The sequence below is a fragment of the Heterodontus francisci genome, chromosome 24 (assembly GCF_036365525.1).
Source record: "Heterodontus francisci isolate sHetFra1 chromosome 24, sHetFra1.hap1, whole genome shotgun sequence".
In the NCBI taxonomy this organism is placed as follows: Eukaryota; Metazoa; Chordata; class Chondrichthyes; order Heterodontiformes; family Heterodontidae; genus Heterodontus; species Heterodontus francisci.
Window position 1 is genome coordinate 64,651,563 of NC_090394.1, and position 21,854 is coordinate 64,673,416.

At 41.8% G+C, this 21,854-nt stretch overlaps 1 protein-coding gene across 5 annotated transcripts in view; it reads left to right on the forward strand.

Annotated features, from left to right (window-relative positions):
* usp7 (ubiquitin specific peptidase 7 (herpes virus-associated)) overlaps positions 1–21,854 on the forward strand; it is a 107,420-nt gene that overhangs the window by 35,467 nt on the left and 50,099 nt on the right. For all 5 annotated transcript variants that reach the window (XM_068056410.1, XM_068056412.1, XM_068056411.1 and 2 more), the window contains exons 3-12: positions 2,216–2,414; positions 3,381–3,519; positions 5,641–5,729; positions 6,042–6,150; positions 11,244–11,374; positions 17,099–17,153; positions 18,635–18,715; positions 18,805–18,895; positions 18,978–19,060; positions 19,868–19,977. In XM_068056410.1, the coding sequence (XP_067912511.1) occupies positions 2,216–2,414; positions 3,381–3,519; positions 5,641–5,729; positions 6,042–6,150; positions 11,244–11,374; positions 17,099–17,153; positions 18,635–18,715; positions 18,805–18,895; positions 18,978–19,060; positions 19,868–19,977 (1,087 nt within the window). The remainder of the gene's footprint in view (positions 1–2,215; positions 2,415–3,380; positions 3,520–5,640; positions 5,730–6,041; positions 6,151–11,243; positions 11,375–17,098; positions 17,154–18,634; positions 18,716–18,804; positions 18,896–18,977; positions 19,061–19,867; positions 19,978–21,854) is intronic.

The window sequence follows — 21,854 nt, forward strand, 5'->3', positions numbered from 1 at the left end:
TTTATCCAGGTTCCAGTTATGGTCCTGTTGGAGTGGGGATATGAATCTTACTGCACTGCCACAGGCTAAAACATGGTGTACTTCCTCAGAGTTTCACTGCAAAATTTTTATACTGCCACGCTTTCGTATTTGTATACGAGCATACGAATTAAGAGCAGGAGTAGGCCACTCGACTCCTTGAGCCTCCTCAGCCATTCAATAAGTTCATGGCTGAACTGATTACTCCAGATTTCCACCTACTCCTGATAACCTTCCACCCCCTTATCAAGAATCTATCTATCTCTGCCATAAAAATATTCAGCGACTCTGCTTCCACTGCCTTTTGAGGAAGAGAATTCCAAAGACTCATGACCCCCGGGAGAGAGAGAAATTTTCCTCATCTGTCTTAAATGGGCGACCCCTTATTTTTAAACAGTGACCCCTAGTTTGAGATTCTCCCACAAGGGGAAACATCCTTTTCACATACACCCTGTCAAGACCCCTCAGGATCTTATGTTTCAATCAAATTGTCTCTTACTCTTCTAAATTCCAGCAGATACAAGCCTCGCCTGTCCAATCTTTCCTCTCAAGACAGCCCACCCATTCCAGGTATTAGTCTGGTAAACCTCTTTACTGCCTCCAATGTATTTAAATCTTTCCTTAAATAAGTAGACCAGTACTGTACACAGTACTCCAGGTATGGTCTCATCAATGCCCTGTATAGCTGAAGCATAACCTCCCTACTTCTTGCATTCCATTTGCGATAAAAGATAACATTCTATTAGCTTTCCTAATTACGTGCTGTACTTGCACACTAACATTTTACGATTCATGCACGCGGACACCCCGATCCCTCTGCATCTCATCTCCACAGTGTCTCACCATTTAGATAATATGCTTTTTTTTTCTTCATGCCAAAGTGGACAGTTTCTCACTTTCTCAAATTATACTCCATTTGCCAGGTCTTTGCCTGCTCGCTTAACCTATCTATATCCCTTTGTAGCCCCCTTATGTCCTCTTCACAAGTTATTTTCCTACCTATCTTTGTTTCATCAGCAAATTTAGCAACCATACCTTCAGTCCCTTCTAAGTCATTTATATAAATTGTAAAAAGTTGAGGCCCTAGCACAGATCCCTGTGGCACACCGCTCCGTTCCGTCTTGCCAACCAGAAAATGACCCATTTATGCCTACTCTGTTTCCTGTTGGCTAACCAATCTTCTATCCATGCCAATATTGTTACCTCCTAAACCATGAGCTTTTATTTTCTGCAATAATCTTTGTGGAGGTTGAACACGTGAGGAAAATAACTATTATCTAGAGTGGGTACAGTCTTAAATTCTTTGGGAGAAATGCAACCTCTGCAAACAGAACTCCTGATGGGCCTAATCCATATGTGTGATCTTGTTTTGTGGTTACATTTCGATGCTCTTGCTGTTGGCATTTTAGTGCAGCCTCCTGTAGGCAAAGGGCAAAGCCTTGTATGCAGCAGAGTGGGGAAAGATCACCATAACAGCTCAGCGTGATATGTTTTCAAGAGGAACAGTATCCCAATTTTCTCCTTTATCCCCATTCCCAAATTCTATTTGTGCAAGGAATCTGAACTGCTTCCCAAGAATAAGGAAGGCCATACTTGTGGTAAGTAATATCTAGAGGTCAAATACTGCCATTACTGTGCACCTACCATTTGGTTCAAGCAGCCTGTTTTGGATGGTATTTTCTTTGAGTAGTAATAAAGATAACTAGTAATGCCTGCTTTATTCCTAACTGATCACTGTTGCTGTACACCACTTACAAACTGCTTATACATTTTATTTTTGCAAATTTGGCTCTTATCAGTTGAACTCCATTTGCATCATGTATCTCAATAGAAACTATTTCTGTAAGTTGTAAAGCTGCCTCACCTTCCCAAAGAACAAAAAGTATTGGCGTACAGGGGTCTATAAGAAAAGCTGAAATCATACTTTTTGGAAATGTGTAGACATTATAATGTCCAATTATAACTGAAAAATATGCTTTCAAGGTCTTGCTGGTGAAAATACTTTTACACATCAGTCAGATTACTGTGGAATTAACGAAATATCTATTTGCTATGTCTTGGATGTATTGACTTGGATTTCTGCTAATGCTTTGGAAACTGCAGAACAGTTTTAAGTTCCATTCAACAAGACAAATTTTTAACCTTAATTGTTTTTTGGCTTTATGTTGAGCATTGAAATTCTTTTTGATTTCGACAGACACCAGCTGGCGGTCAGAGGCCACATTTCGTTTCACAGTGGAACGGTTTAGTAGGCTCAGTGAGTCTGTGCTGAGCCCTCCTTGTTTTGTGCGGAACTTGCCATGGAAAATTATGGTAATGCCTCGCTTCCATCCTGATCGACCTCATCAAAAGAGTGTTGGATTTTTCCTGCAGTGCAATGCTGAGTCCGATTCCACGTAAGAGTCTACCTTTTCTTAAAGGGTGGAAACAGTCACGAAGTGAGCAGTTTATGGATAATCCCTCTTTAACTTGTACAGTTTGAGAAGTAGTGTGTCTGTAAGTGATTTTAGTGTGTAAAAGGTTTAGCAAGAACTTTGAGACCAAGTAACTAAAATTAAAATCTTGTCCTTTACAAAATTACCCAAAACATAACTTGGTAATTTGCTCAGTAGGAATATAAATGGCAGAATTTTGGCTTAGTCAAGTGATTTAAATGGTTTTAGCATTTGTTCTGTGCTGAATGTGTCAAAGATCCACAACAGCTATTGGAAAATCATCTCTGCATATATGAAAGTACATCAGAACTTAAAGGATTCTAGTCTGTAGATGGAAGAGGGCTTAAAATTAGGGTTAAAACATTAGACCTGAAGGTTATCTGTATCTTGGGTTGGGCGATGCTGAAAAGGCCACAGTTATTGACATCCTTAGTTGATCTGAGAATGTAGTAGTTGTCCGTCTTCTGTAGCTCCTTTTTAAACTGGTTGTCTTGCTAGGCCACTACAGAGGGCATTCAGCCAACCATGTAATGTAGAACTGGGCTCAGGTATATCAGACTGGCTAGGAGTAACAGGTTCCTTTACCTGAAGGACACAAATGTTTTTATGCCCATTTGGGTCTATCATGGTTTTTATAAACTGGTGCTTGCCACAGATTTCCAAATGCTTTGAATTCAGTTTTAGAACTTGGTGTGATTCCAGCTGAAGGTACGGGCTGCTGGTCCAGTACCATAACCGAGACACATTGCTGAACCCTGAGGACAAAATCTTGATTCACCGCCTTTTGCTGTTTCATTTGATAATGTAACATCTGCAATTATAATTTTTCTGTGAGTTGTGTGGTTTTTGTGCACTTGTGAATTTACCCTTGAAGCTAGAGAACATAAATTATCTAGTTACGAGAATTCCTCATGTTCCCGTTTATAGGTCATGGTCCTGTCATGCCCAAGCTGTATTGAAGATAATAAACTACAAAGATGAAGAGAAGTCTTTCAGTAGAAGAATTAGCCATCTTTTCTTTCACAAGGAAAATGACTGGGGTTTCTCTAATTTTATGACTTGGAGTGTGAGTGCTGAAGATTTACTACTTTTTTTCTGCAATCAAACTTGTTTGTTTTATAATCCAAGTCAAACTGTGAATATGAAATGTGCTAGCCTCCTTTTTCTGCATTATTTCAAAACTGCTATAAAAAGTGGGATGTGTATGGAGAGAATACACGGGACTGACTAAAGTTTTAGAAACTTATTCTAGTACAAAAAAGCTGCAATCCCACAGGATACATCTCCATCAACCCTTAATATTGAATATTCTTTCTTGAATATGACTTATAAGACCTTAAATTTGCTGCTGATCCGTAACTCATTTTGCAAGCTTCCCATGTAATTTAGGGTTGCCTGCGTGCTCCAGTGTCTGTCATGGTCTCATTGGCATAAGTGCATTGATCCTATTTGACTGAGAGAACCGTAATCTCCCAGTGTTTTGTCAGGCAGCTAGAAAGGACTTGTCAAGAAGGTTGCATAGTTGGATTTGGTGCTTATGGAGGCTCAAGTGGTTGAATAGTCAAAACATCAAGATCCAATTTGTCAATCCACTTGACTCTTGCAATAAAGCCTCAAAACCATTGACCCAAATTGAAACAAGTCAAGTACTGCCAATTTTCCATTGCTTTGTCTAGTTAGTTTTAGGATCATCCTTCCCCTTCAACTATTGAAATGCAGGCCATCTTGCTTAACCTGTGAAAGATTTAATTTTCATAAAGTGTATGTTTATATATCGATAAAATGCCATTGCCCCTTTAAGATTAATCCTCCGTGTTTGATCGCATTCAATGCCTCCACATTGATCTCAAAGCCCTCAGGATATTTGCTGTACTTGTAAAATAAGTTTCTATTCTCCTCTCTGAATACATCTTAAAACAAGTGTTACTGTTTTCCCTTGTTTCCTATTAATCCACAACTTTTATCCTGTATAGTTCTAATTTGCTTCCTAGCAATTCTTATTGTAATGATACAGGGAGCATGTATGCTTGTGCTTAACCACTTTTGGTTCATCTCCACTGCCCTTTTTTGTATCCCAAAATGCCTATTTTCGCATTTTAGAGGGATATAGAGTCATAGATACAGCACTGAAACAGGCCCTTTGACCCACCAAGTTTGTGCCGACCATCAACCACCCATTTATACTAATCCTACATTAATCCCATTTCCCCCTCACATCCTCACCTTCCCTCAATTTTCTTACCACCTACCTACACTAGGGGCAATTTACAATGGCCAATTTACCTAACAACTCGCAAGTCTTTGGCGTATGGGAGGAAACCAGAGCACCTGGAGTAAACCCACGCGGTCACAGAGAGCTTGCAAACTCCACGCAGGCAGTACCCAGAACTGAACCTGGGTCGCTGGAGCTGTGAGGCTGCGATGCTAACCACTGCACTACTCTCCCCTGTAACCTTTGTAGAAGTATTTTCTTCACACTCCATTTTTTAAAAATTGCTCTATTCCACTCGCCAGTGATTGATCAAAGATTATTTTTTTGTGTATACTTGATGCATATCCTTTTCCTCAAAGTTTTACACTTTAAAAGTTGAGCTATTTCTCAGCTATATATCCCGCTTAATTTATTAATTTTCTCCTCCAACGGTGTTGATGTACAATTTCACTACTTCAGCCTAAAACTTACAAGTGATCTTGAGCACACAAAACTGCACATTTTTTCTGTCACTTCCATCTGCCCTGGAAAAACCTGAACCTGCATATATTAAGTTTGCTTTTCTCTATGTGGGAAGCAATCACGGTGACATAATTTACGTCTGCATGTTTCAGTCATTGCAGCGGGATTAGTGTTGTTGTGATAGTACTTCAATGACTGGAATCAACCCAACCCCATAAGGCCTAGCTTAGGTGGATTGTGAATCATTGGATTTCAAGGAATGAATCCATGTAACTTCACCGACTGCTGGTTTAAAAAAAATAGTTGACTTGTGGAACTGAGGAAGCAGGGGTGTTCAAGCCTGTATTGTTTGTGAAACATTATGTTCGCTATTTTGCATATTGTCTGCCTAGTTTGAGTTTTTTTAAAATTCAGGTCTCATTAAAATTATCAGGCCAAATGATGAGTTATAACATTTTGAAGTAGCTATGGAGTGAACTACATTAATTGAATAGATATTTAAAATCTGTTTAGGAAGCAACTGATGCTGAAAAAGGTTTCATAGAAGATGACAAGGTTACATTTGAAGTCTTTGTTCAGGCTGATGCACCACATGGGGTGGCGTGAGTATTGTGTTTAAAATGATAAATTCTTGAGTGTTTGAAAGTTAATTAGATTGAGACACTTTACAAGAATAACTTGTGGTGATTGTGAGCAGAAAACAATAGTATGCTTTGGCTTTGTTCCTTGCTGTGCAATGGACTTTGAGGTGGGGGGTGGGTGTGGAAGGGAGCAGGGGGAGTAGGAAGCATGCTTACTAATCACTTTCAGCCTCTCGAGGCATGGGGTGGAGAAAATTGGGAAGTTTGCAAATATTTCAAGGGCAGCCATAAATTAGAAAGCTGTGAATGAAAATGTTGCAAATTTAATTCTAGGTGGGATTCCAAGAAGCACACCGGCTATGTAGGTTTGAAGAACCAGGGAGCAACCTGTTACATGAACAGCTTACTACAGACATTGTTCTTCACAAATCAGCTGCGAAAGGTAATGTGGACATTATCACTGTTCAAACAAGAAAATAAATGGTTGCAAGGAAACAGTTGCACACTGCATTTCTGATTTTGCTTTTGTGTGCTGCAGATTATATGGCTATGAAGATGCCTCAGCTAGCAGCATAAGCACATTCTTTGATAATATATAAACTGAATTATTTACTATCGCATTGGCAGCTTTTTTAAACTTGAAATTAAGCTTGCAAGTGTTAGAGCTCCAATCAATTACATTTTATAAAGTTTTTTTTATTTCATGGGATATGAGCGTCACTGGCAAGACCAGCATTTGTCGCCCATCCCTAATCGCCCTTGAGAAGGTGGTGGTGAGCTGTTGCCTTGAGCCGCTGCAGTCCATGTGTAGGTACACCCACAGTGCTGTTAGGAAGGGAGTTCCAGGCTTTTGACCCAGCGACAGGGAAGGAATGGTGGTATTAGTTCCTAGTCAGGATGATGTGTGGCTTGGAGGGGAACTTGCAGGTGGTGGAGTTTCCATGTATCTGCTGCCCTTGTCCTTCTAGGTGGTAGAGGTCGCAGGTTTGGAAGGTACTGACGAAGGAGGCTTGGCGAATTGCTGCCATGCATCTTGTATACAGTACAGACTACTTGCCACTGTGCACCGGTAGTGGAGGGAGTGAATGCTTAAGGTGGCGGATGGGGTGCCAATCAAGCAGGCTGCTTTGTCCTGGATGGTGTCGAGCTTCCTGAGTGTTGGAGCAAGTGGAGAGTATTACAGTGTACTCTTGTGCCTTGTAGGTGGTGGGCAGGCTTTGGGGAGCCAGGAGGTGAGTTACTTCCAGCTGAATTCCCAGCCTCTGACCTTGCTCTTGTTGCTGCTGTAGTTCTGTGGATGGTCCAATTAAGTGACTGGTCAATGGTCACCCCACCCCCCCAGAATGATGGGGAATTCAGAGATGGTAATGCCATTGAGTGTCAAGGGGCGATGGTTAGATTCACTCTTGTTGATGATCATTGCCAGGTAATTGGGTTGTGCGAATGTTACTTGCCACTTATCAGCCCTAGCCTGACTGTTGTCCAGGTCTTTCTGCATGTGAGCACATTCATTATCGGAGGAGTTGCAAATGGTACTGAACACTTTGCAATCATCTAGCATCCCCACTTCTGACCTTATGGAAGGAAGGTCATTGATGAAGCAGCTGAAGATGATTGGGGCTAGGATATGACCCTGAGGAACTCCTGCAGCAATGTCCTGAGGCTGAGATGATAGGCCTCCAACAACCACAACCATCTTGCTTTGTGCTAGGTATGACTCCAACCAGTGAGAACAGGGATGCTATTACGGGCCTCAAATGCTCCTGTGTCAGGGAGGGTAAAATCAGCCTAGTGATTGCACTGTATGCTGTAACATGTGCATGAGTGTTGGATAAAGACTGGATCTAGCATAGCTATAATGCCAGATGTTTGAATAACCTGTTCTTTCATAAAAATAGGATGCATCATTGAGATTCCAAGGCATTACAGGCACCTTTTGGTGATGTATCTCCCCCACCATCAATCAGTGCCTTTTGAGAGAGTAGGAGACTAAGATTTGGTGTGTCTTTTCCCTCTGTGTCTCTACAGTTCTTTTTTAGCTTGTGTTCTTGAGCATCTTTTTTGTGCACACAATAAACTCCGTGCTTCTTAGTCATATATACTGTATATTCTAATCATCCTTGATTTATTCCATGTAGTAAAGATGTTACAAACAGTTCTGTTTGGCACTCACCGTATAATGTCATGAGCTGATAGTTGAATAGTGGCCACTGATGTCTTGATCACTTGCTTGTCGGCTGAGGATTTTCAAAGTGCTCATTTAAGATTGAACCCCCTTTCAATATTTAGAACAGAGGAGCTGGGTTGAAGTCATACCCAGTTGTGGCTAGGAGGTTAGTACCAAGTAAGCTTATGATTTAAGCTATCGGGTGAAGAGCTAGAACCTGTCATAGCCACTAAGCGCACTGCACTGTTGAACTACAAGAAAGCCCCCAGCGAGTTAACATCTGCAGCACTTAAAGCAGCCAGGCGGCGCAGTGGTTAGCACCGCAGCCTCACAGCTCCAGGGACCCGGGTTCGATTCTGGGTACTGCCTGTGTGGAGTTTGCAAGTTCTCCGTGTCTGCGTGGGTTTTCTCTGGGTGCTCTGGTTTCCTCCCACATCCAAAGACTTGCAGGTGATGGGTAAATTGGCTGTTATAAATTGCCCCTAGTGTCGGTAGGGAATATGGGATTACTGTAGGGTTAGCATAAATGGGTGGTTGTTGGTCAGCACAGACTCGGTGGGCCGAAGGGCCTGTTTCAGTGCTGTATCTCTAAATAAAAAAATAAACAAAGAACAGCCAGGCACTGTGCAAATGACTACTGGCAACATCTATGCAGTCATATTCAGCTAGCCTCAGACACCGGAAACATCAGAGGAATGTATGATGGCATTAAGAGAGCTTTTGGGCCAACCATCAAGAAGATCGCCCCCCTCAAATCTAAATCGGGACATAATCACTGACCAACGCAAACAAATGGACCGCTGGGTTGAGCACTACCTAGAACTGTACTCCAGGGAGAATGTTGTCACTGAGACTGCCCTCCATGCAGCCCAGCCTCTACCAGTCATGGATGAGCTGGACATACAGCCAACCAAATCGGAACTCAGTGATGCCATTGATTCTCTAGCCAGCGGAAAAGTCCCTGGGAAGGACAGCATTACCCCTGAAATAATCGAGTGCCAAGCCTGCTATACTCTCAGCACTACATGAACTGCTATGCCTGTGCTGGGACGAGGGAGCAGTACCTCAGGACATGTGCGATGCCAATATCATCACCCTCTATAAAAACAAAGGTGACCGCGGTGACTGCAACAACTACCGTGGAATTTCCCTGCTCAGCATAGTGGGGAAAGTCTTTGCTTGAGTCGCTCTAAACAGGCTCCAGAAGCTGGCCGAGCGTGTCTACCCTGAGGCACAGTGTGACTTCCGTGCAGAGAGAGTGACCGTTGACATGCTGTTCTCCCTTCGTCAGATGCAGGAGAAATGCCGCGAACAGCAGATGCCCCTCTACATTCCTTTCATTGACCTCACCAAAGCCTTTGACCTCGTCAGCAGACGTGGTCTCGTCAGTCTACTAGAAAAGATTGGATGACCACCAAAGCTACTAAGTATCATCACCTCATTCCATAACAATATGAAAGGCACAATTCAACATGGCGACCCCTTTCCTATCCTGAGTGACGTGAAACAGGGCTGTGTTCTCGCACCCACACTTTTTGGGATTTTCTTCTCCCTGCTGCTTTTACATGCGTTCAAGTCTTCTGAAGAAGGAGTTTTCCTCCACACAAGATCTGGGGGCAGGTTGTTCAACCTTGCCCGTCTAAGAGTGAAGTCCAAAGTACGGAAAGTCCTCATCAGGGAACTCCACTTTGCTGACGATGCTGCTTTAGCATCTCACACTGAAGAGTGCCTGCAGAGTCTCATCGACAGGTTTGCAGCTGCCTGCAATGAATTTGGCCTAACCATCAGCCTCAAGAAAACGAACATCATGGGGCAGGATGTCAGAAATGCTCCATCCATCAATATTGGCGACCACGCTCTGGAAGTGGTTCAAGAGTTCACCTACCTAGGCTCAACTATCACCAGTAACCTGTTTCTAGATACAGAAATCAACAAGCGCATGGGAAAGGCTTCCACTGCTGTGTCCAGACTGGCCGAGAGTGTGGGAAAATGGCGCACTGACACGGAACACAAAGGTCCGAGTGTATCAGGCCTGTGTCCTCTACCTTGCTCTATGGCAGCGAGGCCTGGACAACATATGTCAGCCAACAGCGACGTCTCAATTCATTCCATCTTCGCTGCCTCCGGAGAATACTTGGCATCAGGTGGCAGGACCGTATCTCCAACACAGAAGTCCTCGAGGCGGCCAACATCCCCAGCTTATACACACTACTGAGTCAGCAGCGCTTGAGATGGCTTGGCCATGTGAGCCGCATGGAAGATGGCCGGATCCCCAAAGACACATTCTATAGCGAGCTCGCCACTGGTATCAGACCCACCGGCCGTCCATGTCTCCGCTTCAAAGACGTCTGCAAACGCGACATGGAGTCCTGTGACATTGATCACAAGTCGTGGGAGTCAGTTACCAGCGTTCGCCAGAGCTGGTGGGCATTCATTAAAACGGGGCTAAAGTGTGGCGAGTCGAAGAGACTTAGCAGTTGGCAGGAAAAAAGACAGAAGCGCAAGGGGAGAGCCAACTGTGTAACAGCCCCGACAATCAAATTTCTCTGCAGCACCTGTGGAAGAGCCTGTCACTCTAGAATTGGCCTTTATAGCCACTCCAGGCGCTGCTTCACAAACCACTGACCACCTCCAGGCGCTTTACCATTGTCTCCCGAGACAAGGAGGCCAAAGAAGAAGGATGTCTTTTTGATTTGCACCTTTCTTTAAAAAAAAAAGTAGTTTTGAAAGAAAGCTCTGTAGGAGATGGGATGCAGGATCAGGTAAAACATAAGCACATGCTTTTCCAAGCAGTGATGGAAATTTAAAATGACTTTTAACTCCACTGATGAGTTTAATCATGGAAACTTTTTTTTCCCTCCAAAGGTTTGCAGATAAGTGATTATATGACTTGATAGCTAAATGCCCCATGGTATTGTATTAAGCAGTTACACCCAGAATATCCTAGGTTTGGTTCCAGGCTCACTTTGTTGGCTTAGGTAGTAGAACAATTTGGTAGACTAATAATAACTAACTGTGTAAAGTGCTGCAGGGCTGTTGGGGGTTTAGGGTGGGGCAGGTGCAGTTGCTTTGGAACTATACCCGGCATGAGTCATCAATCACATTCAGAACAGCAATGCAATAGCGATTTGTTGGGGTGGGGGGAGGCTTGCCATTGGACTAAAAAACAGACGGGATGCATCAGAAGGAGCTTGTGGCTGATGTCTGTGCAAATAGGAGATGCTTTTGTATATTAATTAAAATGTACTGAACTTGGAAATGTTTCCTCCAACAAGACTGGTGGACTTGCCAGAGCTGACATTTGTTCAATTTTGTTTTGTCATACTATATCTCATTGCGGTTTCACTGATTTTCTTTGTTATGCATAGGCTGTCTATATGATGCCAACAGAAGGGGATGATTCATCAAAAAGTGTCCCCTTGGCATTGCAAAGGGTGTTCTATGAATTGCAGCACAGTGACAAACCAGTTGGAACTAAGAAACTGACAAAGTCTTTTGGGTAAGTCGGAATGGATACTTGTACTTCCATAAGGAAAACATTGGTCTTTGTCTTAAAGAATTAAGGCTGCATTTCTGGACTTTTTACTTGGTAGCATTGTAATAATCTTATTGAACTAGTAATCCAGAGCCCTGGACTAATGCTTCGGAGACACAAGTTCAAATCCGCACCCCAGTAGTTGGTGGAATTTAAAATTAATGAATAAATCTGGACTCAAAAGCTAGTCTCAGTAATGGTGACCATGAAGTTATCAGATTGTCATTAAAAACCCATCTGATTCACTAATGTCCCATAGGGAAGGAAATCTGCTGTCCTTACCCAGTCTGGCCGACATGACTCCAGACCCACAGAAATGTGATTGACTCTCAACTGCCCTTGGAAATGTCCTAGCGTAGAACCTAGTGTACAGCCAGTCATTTACAGCACAGAAAGAGGCAATGAGGCACATTAAGTCTGTGCCAGCTCTCCCTTGAGCAATCCAGTCAGTTCCATTCCCCTACATGATCCCCGTAGCCCTGCAAGTTTATTTCCTTCATTGCCGTTCCAATTTCCTTCTGAAATCGTTGATCATCTCTGCTTCCACCACCCTTGTAGGCTGCAAGTTCCAGGTCGTTACCACTCACTGCGTTTAAAAAAAAAAGTTATTATTGCATTTCTTGCCCAAAACCTTAGATATGTGTCCCCCAGTCCTTGTACCATCATTTAATGGGAACCATTTTTCCTCGTCTACCTTATCTAAATCTGTCATAATCTTGTATACCAATATCAAATCTCCCCTCAATCTCCTTTGCTTCAAGGAGAACCACCCCCAGATTCTCCAGCCTAACTTTGTAGCTAAAATCCCTCATCCCTGGAGCCATTTTGGTAAATTTCTTCTGCACCCTCTCAAGGACCCTCACGTCCTTCCTGAAGTGTAGTGATCAGAACCGTACACAGTCCTCTGATTGGGACCCTAGCAGAGCTTTATAAAGGCTCGCATAACTTCCCTGCTTTTGTACTCAATACCTCAATTTATGAAGTCCAAGATCTCCTATGCTTTGCTAATTACACTCAATATGTCCTGCCATCTTCAAAGATCTATGCGCATACACCCCCAGGTCCCTCTGTCCCTGCATACTCTTTAGTAATGTGCCATTAAATCTATATTGCCTCTCCCTAACCCTTCTGCTAAAATACATCACCTTACACTTCTTTATTAAATTCTATTTGACACTTAGCTGCCCATTCTGCTAGTCCTATCTATGTCCTTTTGTGGTCGATTTGTATCAGCCTCGCTGTTCGCTAAACCTCCTGAGTTTGATATCAATGGAAATGTTGAAATTCTACTCTATTCCAGTATTCAAGTCAATTTTATATATTTATCAAAAAAGCATTGGTCCCAGCACTGAGTCTTGGGGAACTCCACTGTCAACCATCCTCTAGTCTGAAAAATGACCATTTACCATGACTTGCTGTTTTCTGTCCTTAAGCCAAATTTTTATCCTATCTGACACTGACCCTCCATGAGCCTCAATTTTGTTAACCAACCTTTTATGTGGTACTTTATCAAAGGCTTTCTTAAAATCCATGTAGATGTTGCTACTTAATTAGATTAGTCGGGACCGATCTGCCTTTTACAGATCCATTCTGGCTATCCTCATGTTTTTTTTTCCTTCTGATGAATGTTCCTGCAACCTTACTCAACACATGTTAAACTAAGTGGCCTGTAGTTACTAGGACCGTCCTTAGCATCCTTTCTATTTGTCACTCTCCAATTCTCTGGCATCTCTCTTTCTTACCCCCCTTTCCCGCCCCCCCCAAAAAAAAATATCTAGGGAAGATTTATGGCAGGCCCTTCTGCTATCTCCACTCGCACTTCCTTTAGCAACCTGGGATGCAAGACTTCCGGAGCAGACGGCTTCCCCACTCTCAGCATAGCCAGCGTTTCCAATGCGTCTCAGTTTTCACCCATCCATTAACTCCTACCATCTCCTGTTATATTTTGTCAGCCTCCTTTTCCTTAGTAAATATCAATACAAAGTACTCATTATGTATTCTAGCCTTGCCCTGTGCCTCTAAGTTTGTATCACCCTCTTTGTCCCTAATAGGACCCACTCTGCCTTTTACTACATGTATACTGTTTACATACAGCTGGAAGATTTTGGGTTCCCTTTTAATGTTAACTGCCATTCTTATCTCCTATTCTCTCTTTGCCAGTCTTGTTTTCCTCTTCACTTCTCCTCTATTGTATTTGACCTGATTCTCATTTGAAGAATTCACCTGACATGCATCGTACGCCCTCTTATTTTATCATAATCTGTATCTCACTTATCATACAAGGAGCTAAGACTTTGGTTCCCCTACCTTTCGCTCTTGTTGGAATGTACCGAGCCTGTACCTGAAACATCTCAAAAATCATCCACTGGTCCGTTAATTTTTCCTGTCCTTCTTTAATTCCATTTTACTGTGGCTAGATCCCATGTTATCTGATTGAAATTAACCCTTTTCCAATTTAGAAGTTCTACTTTAGATTGTTCCTTGCTCTTCTCCATTAGCAGTCTAAACCTTATGATCACACTTACCCAAGTGTTCCCCCCACAGACACTTGGTCCAGCTCATTCCCCAGGTCCAGATCCAGCAATGCCTCCTTCCTAGTTGGCCAAGAACATTGGTCAAGGAATTTCTCCTGGACACATTTCAGAAATTTCTCCCCTTCTGTGCCTTTTACTGTGTCTAACACTATCCCAATCAATTTTTGGGTAATTAAATTCCTCCTGTATCACAACTCTACAGTTCTTGCACATTTGTGATTTCCCTGCAGATTTCTTTATCATGCTCACACACAATTTGGAGGCCTATATAGTAGCCCCATTAGATTCTGTCCTTGCCCCCTCAAAGGCGTCCTCTCTTTCCAACACTATCACGTCTTCGCTAATCAAAACTGCTATCCCACTCCCTTTTTTCCTTCTCTATCTTTTCTGAACACTTTATATCCTGCAATATTAAGCAGCTAGTCCTCATAATTTTCAAGCACTCCGTTGTCTCACAGCATTGACCTCTGCACCAGAAATGACAAAGTCACACCCTGCCCTGTCAACCCTGCAGAGTTCTGCTTACCAGCATCTGTGGACTTGTGCCAAAATTGGGAGAACTGTCCCACAGACTAGTCAAGCAAAAGCCTAACAGATATAATTCGGTAAGTATGACTTACAGCCAATGTCCCAGACTCTTCCATCACTGTCCCTGGGTATGTCCTGTCCCACTATCAGAACACATCTATAAGAGGTGGCGGCACAGTGGTATACCTTCAGGAGGGAATGGCCTTGGAAGTCCTCAACATCGACTCCAGATCCCATGAATTCTCATGGCATCTGGTCAAAGACAGGCAGGTAAACCTCCAGATTGACCACCTACTGCCCTCCCTCAGCTTATGAATCAGGGCTCCTCCATGAGTGACACAGTGGCAGCACTGCTGACCGGGTCCTGAAGGACATATCTGCCAGACTGCGCCTGCGGCAGATGGTGATAGAACCAACAAGAGGGAAGGACCTACTTGACCTTGTCCTTAATCTACCTGTCAGAGATGCATCTGACCATGACAGTATTGGTAGGAGTGACCGCGCAGTCTTTGTGGAGACTAAGTCCTGTCTTCTCACTGAGGGGCAGTCTTCATGTGTGCTGCTACCACTGTGCTCCATGGCGTATATTATTTAAATTTTTAAAATTGAGATACAGCACTGAAACAGGCCCTTCGGCCCACCGAGTTTGTGCTGACCAACAACCACCCATTTATACTAACCCTACAGTAATCCCATATTCCCTACCACCTACCTACACTAGGGGCAATTTACAATGGCCAATTTACCTATCACCTGCAAGTCTTTGGCAGTGGGAGGAAACCAGAGCACCCAGCGAAAACCCACGCGGTCACAGGGAGAACTTGCAAACTGCGCACAGGCAGTACCCAGAATTGAACCCGGGTCCCTGGAGCTGTGAGGCTGCGGTGCTAACCAATCGATCTCGCAGCTCAAAACTGGCATCCATCAGGCATTGTGGGCCATCAGCAACAGAATTGTATCCAACCACAATCTCATGGCCCAGCATATCTATCACTATTGTCAAGCCAGGGGGTCAACCCTGGGTCAATGAGTGCAGAAGAGCATGCCAGGAGCAGCACCAGGCATCCCTAAATATAAGGTGCCAACCTAGTGAAGCTTCAACACAGGACTACATGCATGTAGTTGAAGCAGCATGCGGTAGACACAGCTAAGCGATTCCACAGCCAACAGATCAGACAAAGCTCTGCCATCCTGCCACAATGAGTCACGAATAGTGCTGGCAGTTAGAAGACTGAGGAGGAGGATCCACAAACATCCCCATCCTCAATGATGGGGGAGCCGAGCATGTCCGTGCAAGACAAAGCTTTGCGTTTGCAACCATCTTCAACCAGAAGTGTTAAGTGGATGATCCATTTCTGCCTCTTCCCGAGGTCCCCTGCATCAGATACCAGTCTTCAGCCAATCTGATTCATTCCACATGATGGAATACTCTTCACTTGCTTGGATGAGTGCGTTCCAACAACGCTCAAGAAGCATGACACTATCCAGAACAAAGCAGCCTGCTTGATTGGCATCCCATCCACCACCTTAATGATTCACTCCCACCACCACCAGTGCACAGTGGCAGCAATGTGTACCATATACAAGATGCACTGCAGCCACTCACCAAAGCCCCTTCGACAGCAACTTCTAAACCTGCAACCTCTACCGCCTAGAAGGAAAAGGGCAGCAGATGCATGGGAACACCGCCACCTGCACGTTTCCCTCCAATCTGCATGCCATCCTGACTTGAAACTATTATTGCCATTCTTTCATTGTCACTGGGTCACAAACCTGGAACAGTCTCCTGAAAAGCACTGTGGGTGTACCTAGAGCAGATGGACTGCAATGGATCCAGAAGGAGGTTCAACTCTACCTTCTCGAGGCAAAGTAGGGATGGGCAGCAAATGCTAACCTTGCCAGTGACACTCCCATCCCAAGAATGAATACAAGAAACTCAGCATTTTCAATTTGCATGCCAAGTTTTAAGTGTGTAGTCTGCTGAGTAACACTAAATAGGATACTAACCTTTTGAATGGTGTAGTGATTCAAGTAGTATGTCATTCTATCCCCTAAACAATCTTAATCTGAGTTAATCTAATTAATGCAGAATTTAAACATGTGGCCTTTAATGCCCGTTAGTATCTCCAGTTGGCTTGTGACAGAAAACATGGTGCAAACTTGAGTGAGTGATATGTTCCCTATCTGTAGATTGTATGTAATTCAATGAGTAAGGAAGATGTGAATAATTACAAGGGGGCTGGGGGAGGGTGGTTTGTTAGTGTTCCCTTTTAGAATTTAGTTGCTGTGCGTGACCCGTTTTTAAGCGCACAGTCCCGTTAAAGTTGTTGTGCAGAACAAGGCCTGCGTGATGCCTTTCGTGCTGCTGTGTGCCCTGTAGCTTAACAGGAACATTGGAGAGGGTGTCTAGTTCCATAATGCATTTACTTTGTTGTTATTGGCTGTTGACAATTGGCATGAATATATGTAGAATTTGTACCCTGTGTGGATCTGGTTAGTTATAATATAACTTGCAAAACCTAATGCCGTATAACTCCTAAAACGTTAAGACTATTAATTAGATTTCATAAGTGTTTGTCAGTGTTGTCCTAAAATTAAAAGCTGTATTAATAATTCTCTTGTGTAGGTGGGAAACACTAGACAGTTTTATGCAACATGATGTTCAGGAACTGTGCAGGGTGGTAAGTGTTTTTCCTGTATAAATTCATTTGCATTTGCTTAATCTGAGCATATTCAATCATGCAGCACTACCAAGGTTAACTCTGCAAAATTCAAATGTCTATCTCCTGGCCAGTGTGAAACTACAGTAAACTATTCCTGATTTCAAAATGACAAATTAATTGTATGGTTAACTGAGTTCTAACTTCAATTGTGCTTGAAAACTCCATTCTAGGGTTGGGGGCAGGGAGGGAGGAAAGTGTGTTCTGCACTGCTATAAATGCTCACCAGGCCACCTAATTGCACTTCAGAATGATTTTAATTGACATACTTGGAAACTACAGAAAATGTATATCCTTTAAGATTCAACCAAAGTTAACATTTGGGTGTCCAAGCTAAATTTTTGATGTGGTAGTAGTTACTATAATCTTGGTGACTTTTATCGAGCCTTAAATATTTGTGAAGAGCCAGTTCTTCCCAGGATATTTAAGGCACTTCATTATAGTTTTGGAGGTGAACAAACTTTACAATATTGTGAATGAATGAAGTCCACTGCCAGCTGCCCTGTTCAACATCTGGCATCCCTTCTCCGTCGTGACCGTACTTGGTGCTACGTTCTTCTCTTGTAGGAATGAGGTTGCGCAAGGTATATAATTTCCCATTGTTGCGATCATTCTGTCCTCGGCTAATAGGAGGTAGGTTCTGTACAGCTGGGCTGCTGAATTGTTCGATGTTGTAAAACTTGGTTCTTGAGTGGAATTTTACTCAAATGATGTCCTTTAAACTTCAGCGCTCAAAGAGAAGGAACTATTTATATTGAAATTTTAGAAATATTAAAACTGGGTCTGTGGTTATTGGAGCTGTTGAGTAGAAATGGGTTTGGAATATTCCGCTTGGTTGCAGCAGGACTCTGAGCAAATAATGGCAATGCTTGAACTATGAAGTAAATGGAAATTGTGTATGTCTGTTTTCTTTTAGCAGCTATAGGTCTATTTGTTAGTTGCTGAGGACTGCTAGTGGCAAAAGCTAGGTACTGCAACATTATTGTACTAGTTGAGGAATTATATGGTTCCCAAAAGCTTTGACACGAAGTTGGCAGCGAGATTCCATATGGCTGCTCATCTGTGCTCAGTTTTTAAAATCTTTTCCGAGCTGAATTGTTGCGCTGCCAGTGTAAACCATGACTTGTGTAAAAAGTAATTGTACAAGTCAGCATTACTCGTGGAAAGCTTCACTTGCCAGTAGCACAAAGCAAGTATTTGAACACATCATATCCAGGAATTCCTTACCATTATGGTTGGACAATCATGAGTATGTGCTCCATTTGATATGAACTGCTGGTGGCAAGACTCACTGGCAGCATCGATTTGTAACACTGGCCCAAGTTCTGGTAATAGCATTTTAGGTTTTTCTCATCTGCATTGTTAAGGAGTTTTAATCTGGAAAGTTTTGCAGTAATTGTTAATTGATCTGGCAATAGAATTCTTCAACTTGTTTTTCCTAGCTACTTGATAACGTTGAGAATAAAATGAAAGGAACCTGTGTAGAGGGCACAATTCCAAAATTGTTCAGGGGAAAGATGGTGGTGAGTAATGACTAATTATTCAGTAATGGAATTTGGATAAATTTCATTGCTTTTGACATCAGTTAACATTTTCCCTTTTGTTTTTAAAGTCATATATTCAGTGCAAACATGTGGAGTATCGATCTGAGAGAATAGAAGATTATTATGATATTCAACTCAGTATAAAAGGAAAGAAAAACAGTGAGTATATCTACATATGCATTTCATATATGCATTCAGAATGACAGTAAATTAACAGCTTCTGGCTTTTTTTGTTCTCCAGTATTTGAGTCTTTTAAAGATTATGTAGCAGTGGAGCAGCTGGATGGGGACAACAAATACGATGCTGGCGAGCACGGTTTACAGGTATATTTTTGATATTGATGTATGGAAAAGTTGTATTTGATGTATGGAAATGTTGATTTATAATTAAGGTGTGGAGAGAAACCAGTTAGAATATGAAAAGCAAATTCAAGTTAGTATAGATTGTCTACTGCATAAATAGTTCAGAGATTTTATTAAAAATACTGTTTTACTCTTTCCCCCTGCCAGTTTTCTTTTTTTTTAAAACTACATTCAAGGCTTAAGATTTGAGAAATATTTCAAATTGCAGTCTGAATTTTCAAATTGAGCTGTTAATTGTAGTAATTTTGATGTGAGCTTCGTCATGGGTGGGTCAGTTAGCATTTCTGATTTTGTTGTATATAAAGTCATAATGACAACTGTCTTATTATTTGATCATCCCCTCTTTTGTGATGTTTTTGATCATGTTTTACTAGAGGCATATTGAGGACTACCTGGACTTGTTTGGTCCTGGTTGCCAATAGCTCTCCTGTCTTTGAAATCTAATGAACATCCATTCCAATAGTTAACTCATACAACATCTATATTTTCTATCATTTATCATTCCAAAACTCTGTACAAGGCGGCACTTCAGTAAGTTTATAGCACTAATAAGAGCACCTCTAGTTTATAGTCATTCGGAAAAGTTCCCAACTACTAATACAAGAGTTGTGGTGTACTAAGTACTGCATATAGGCCCCCCAAGTATTGCATAGTTATTGCATCACTTAACACTCATACTAGGGGAAATTTAGGCTTGTGCATCAAATACCTGATGTTGGACTCATGATTTTTGGGTTATGTATAAGCTTATTTATGTATTGTGTACAGGATGCAGAAAAGGGCGTGAAGTTTCTTACCTTTCCCCCGGTGTTGCATCTTCAGCTTATGCGTTTCATGTATGACCCACAAACTGATCAGAATATCAAGATAAATGACAGGTAAGCAGACTTGTATTTTTGTCCACATTGACTCTTACTCAGTCTTGGTACTAGGTACTTATTTTGTGTATTAAACGGCTACCACCTCTCATTTCCAAACAGAATCCAAACCTGAATTCTGATGATGCATTCTAGTTAAGTGGCATCTATACATCTTCATGGTAACAAGACTAAAAGTAGTTATGACATGCTTATTCAACTTACTGTTATAGCTGCCTGCTGTCTGAAAAGTATGTGTAGCAGCTATGAATTGAGTCAACACATATATAATTCATGTAAATTACCTTGTTACAATTGTTTTTATTTCTCAAATAGCTATGCATCCTGTTGTCTCCACATTTTAAGTTGGATCCAACGTGGTGACCGAGGTAGACAATCTCTGGTTACATTCCTCAGTCCCCCAATCAATCATATTATGCCAACCTCTCCCAGGCAGAAATATTAGGGGAAATTACCCAAGGCCATTCACCTACCACTTTGTGGTCCGTGATGGTACAGGACTGATGGAGCTCAGATACCAGGCCTTTAACCTGTCCTCATGGCTATAGATACTAAGGGGAAAGCAAGGGGCGTCAAGTTCAACCTGGGGGAAAATGGACATGCTATTTGGTATAAATATGAAACAGTTGATGCATTTATTTCATAATTTCAGGATACAGCACTAGATATTATTGATAGATAAACCCCTCAAGAGTAGCTTGTTTGCCCTTGCATGTTTGTTTCAAAAATATGTTGTGGTGAATTATTCAAATTATCATCAATGCATGCCATTTACTTTTAATGGTGTTCTTTGAAAATGTAATGCTTATTTTCAGGTTCTAATTGTAAGAAAGCCAAGTGCAGAGAATGGATAAAAGTGCAGTTTCTTTACAAGCTGGCTTTCTGTATTTTGATATTAAAAGGGACAAATACATGAGCAGAATATGATTTGGAGAAAGCACTTTTTGTTTTGGGCAGGAGGTATCAGTACAAGAAAGATGCAGCATATAAATGCACTGTGCAACTAATTTTCAACTTGTTCATGTCATTTGGAAGTTTAGGATTGCTTTTACTTAACATTTGTGCCACCTTCTGTTCGCCTTATTCCCCTTGTATGTTCCATACCTTTATAGACATTGGTAGACTGCTGAAGATTTTTTTAAAATCACATGTATGATTTAAATTGTGATCAGTCAGCATGCTGGAAATTTCACTGCAATTTGAAAACTGCTGTCTTAAGACAGTTGTTGGAACAAATTGCCTCAATGCGCCAACAGTAGAATTTTGCAAAGATTTTACGCAGAAATAAAGTGGACTTTAATCAGTGTTCTAGATTTTGTAAAATGTGGAAATTGAGTGTTTTATCCTCTGTAATCCTCTCCATTTAGAAATAGGAAATGGTTCTGTAATACAGTCTAATCATATAATCAGTCGGTTCCTTTTCTGCACCATACCTGTTTCCAACTTTTCAAATCTTCTCCCTTCTGTGACTGAACCTGTGAATTTTTCTTGGCATCAGGTACCAAATTACAATTCTTTTTATTTTTTTTGAGTTTGTATCTTGCAGATTCACTTAATTAAGTGGAAAGTGTAGTTCATCAACCTTTGCAAGTGCATTTTTGGTATGTTTGAAGTAGCTTTTACACATATTATGAATCTTTTGGAATGCAGTATGCCATCAGTCAACCAGTAGCAGAATTATTCCCAATTGTCTGTTATGACCTTCCCCAAGAAGCTGATGTATGGTGGTACAAAACATTTTGAATACTTAATATTCAGGGATTTTAGGTATAATGGCAACCAAGAACAATTATACAAATTATAGCCAAGTTAAACTAGCATTTTATTAAGATCTCTTGTATCACATAACCACTGCCTTGTATTATCACCATTGTTTC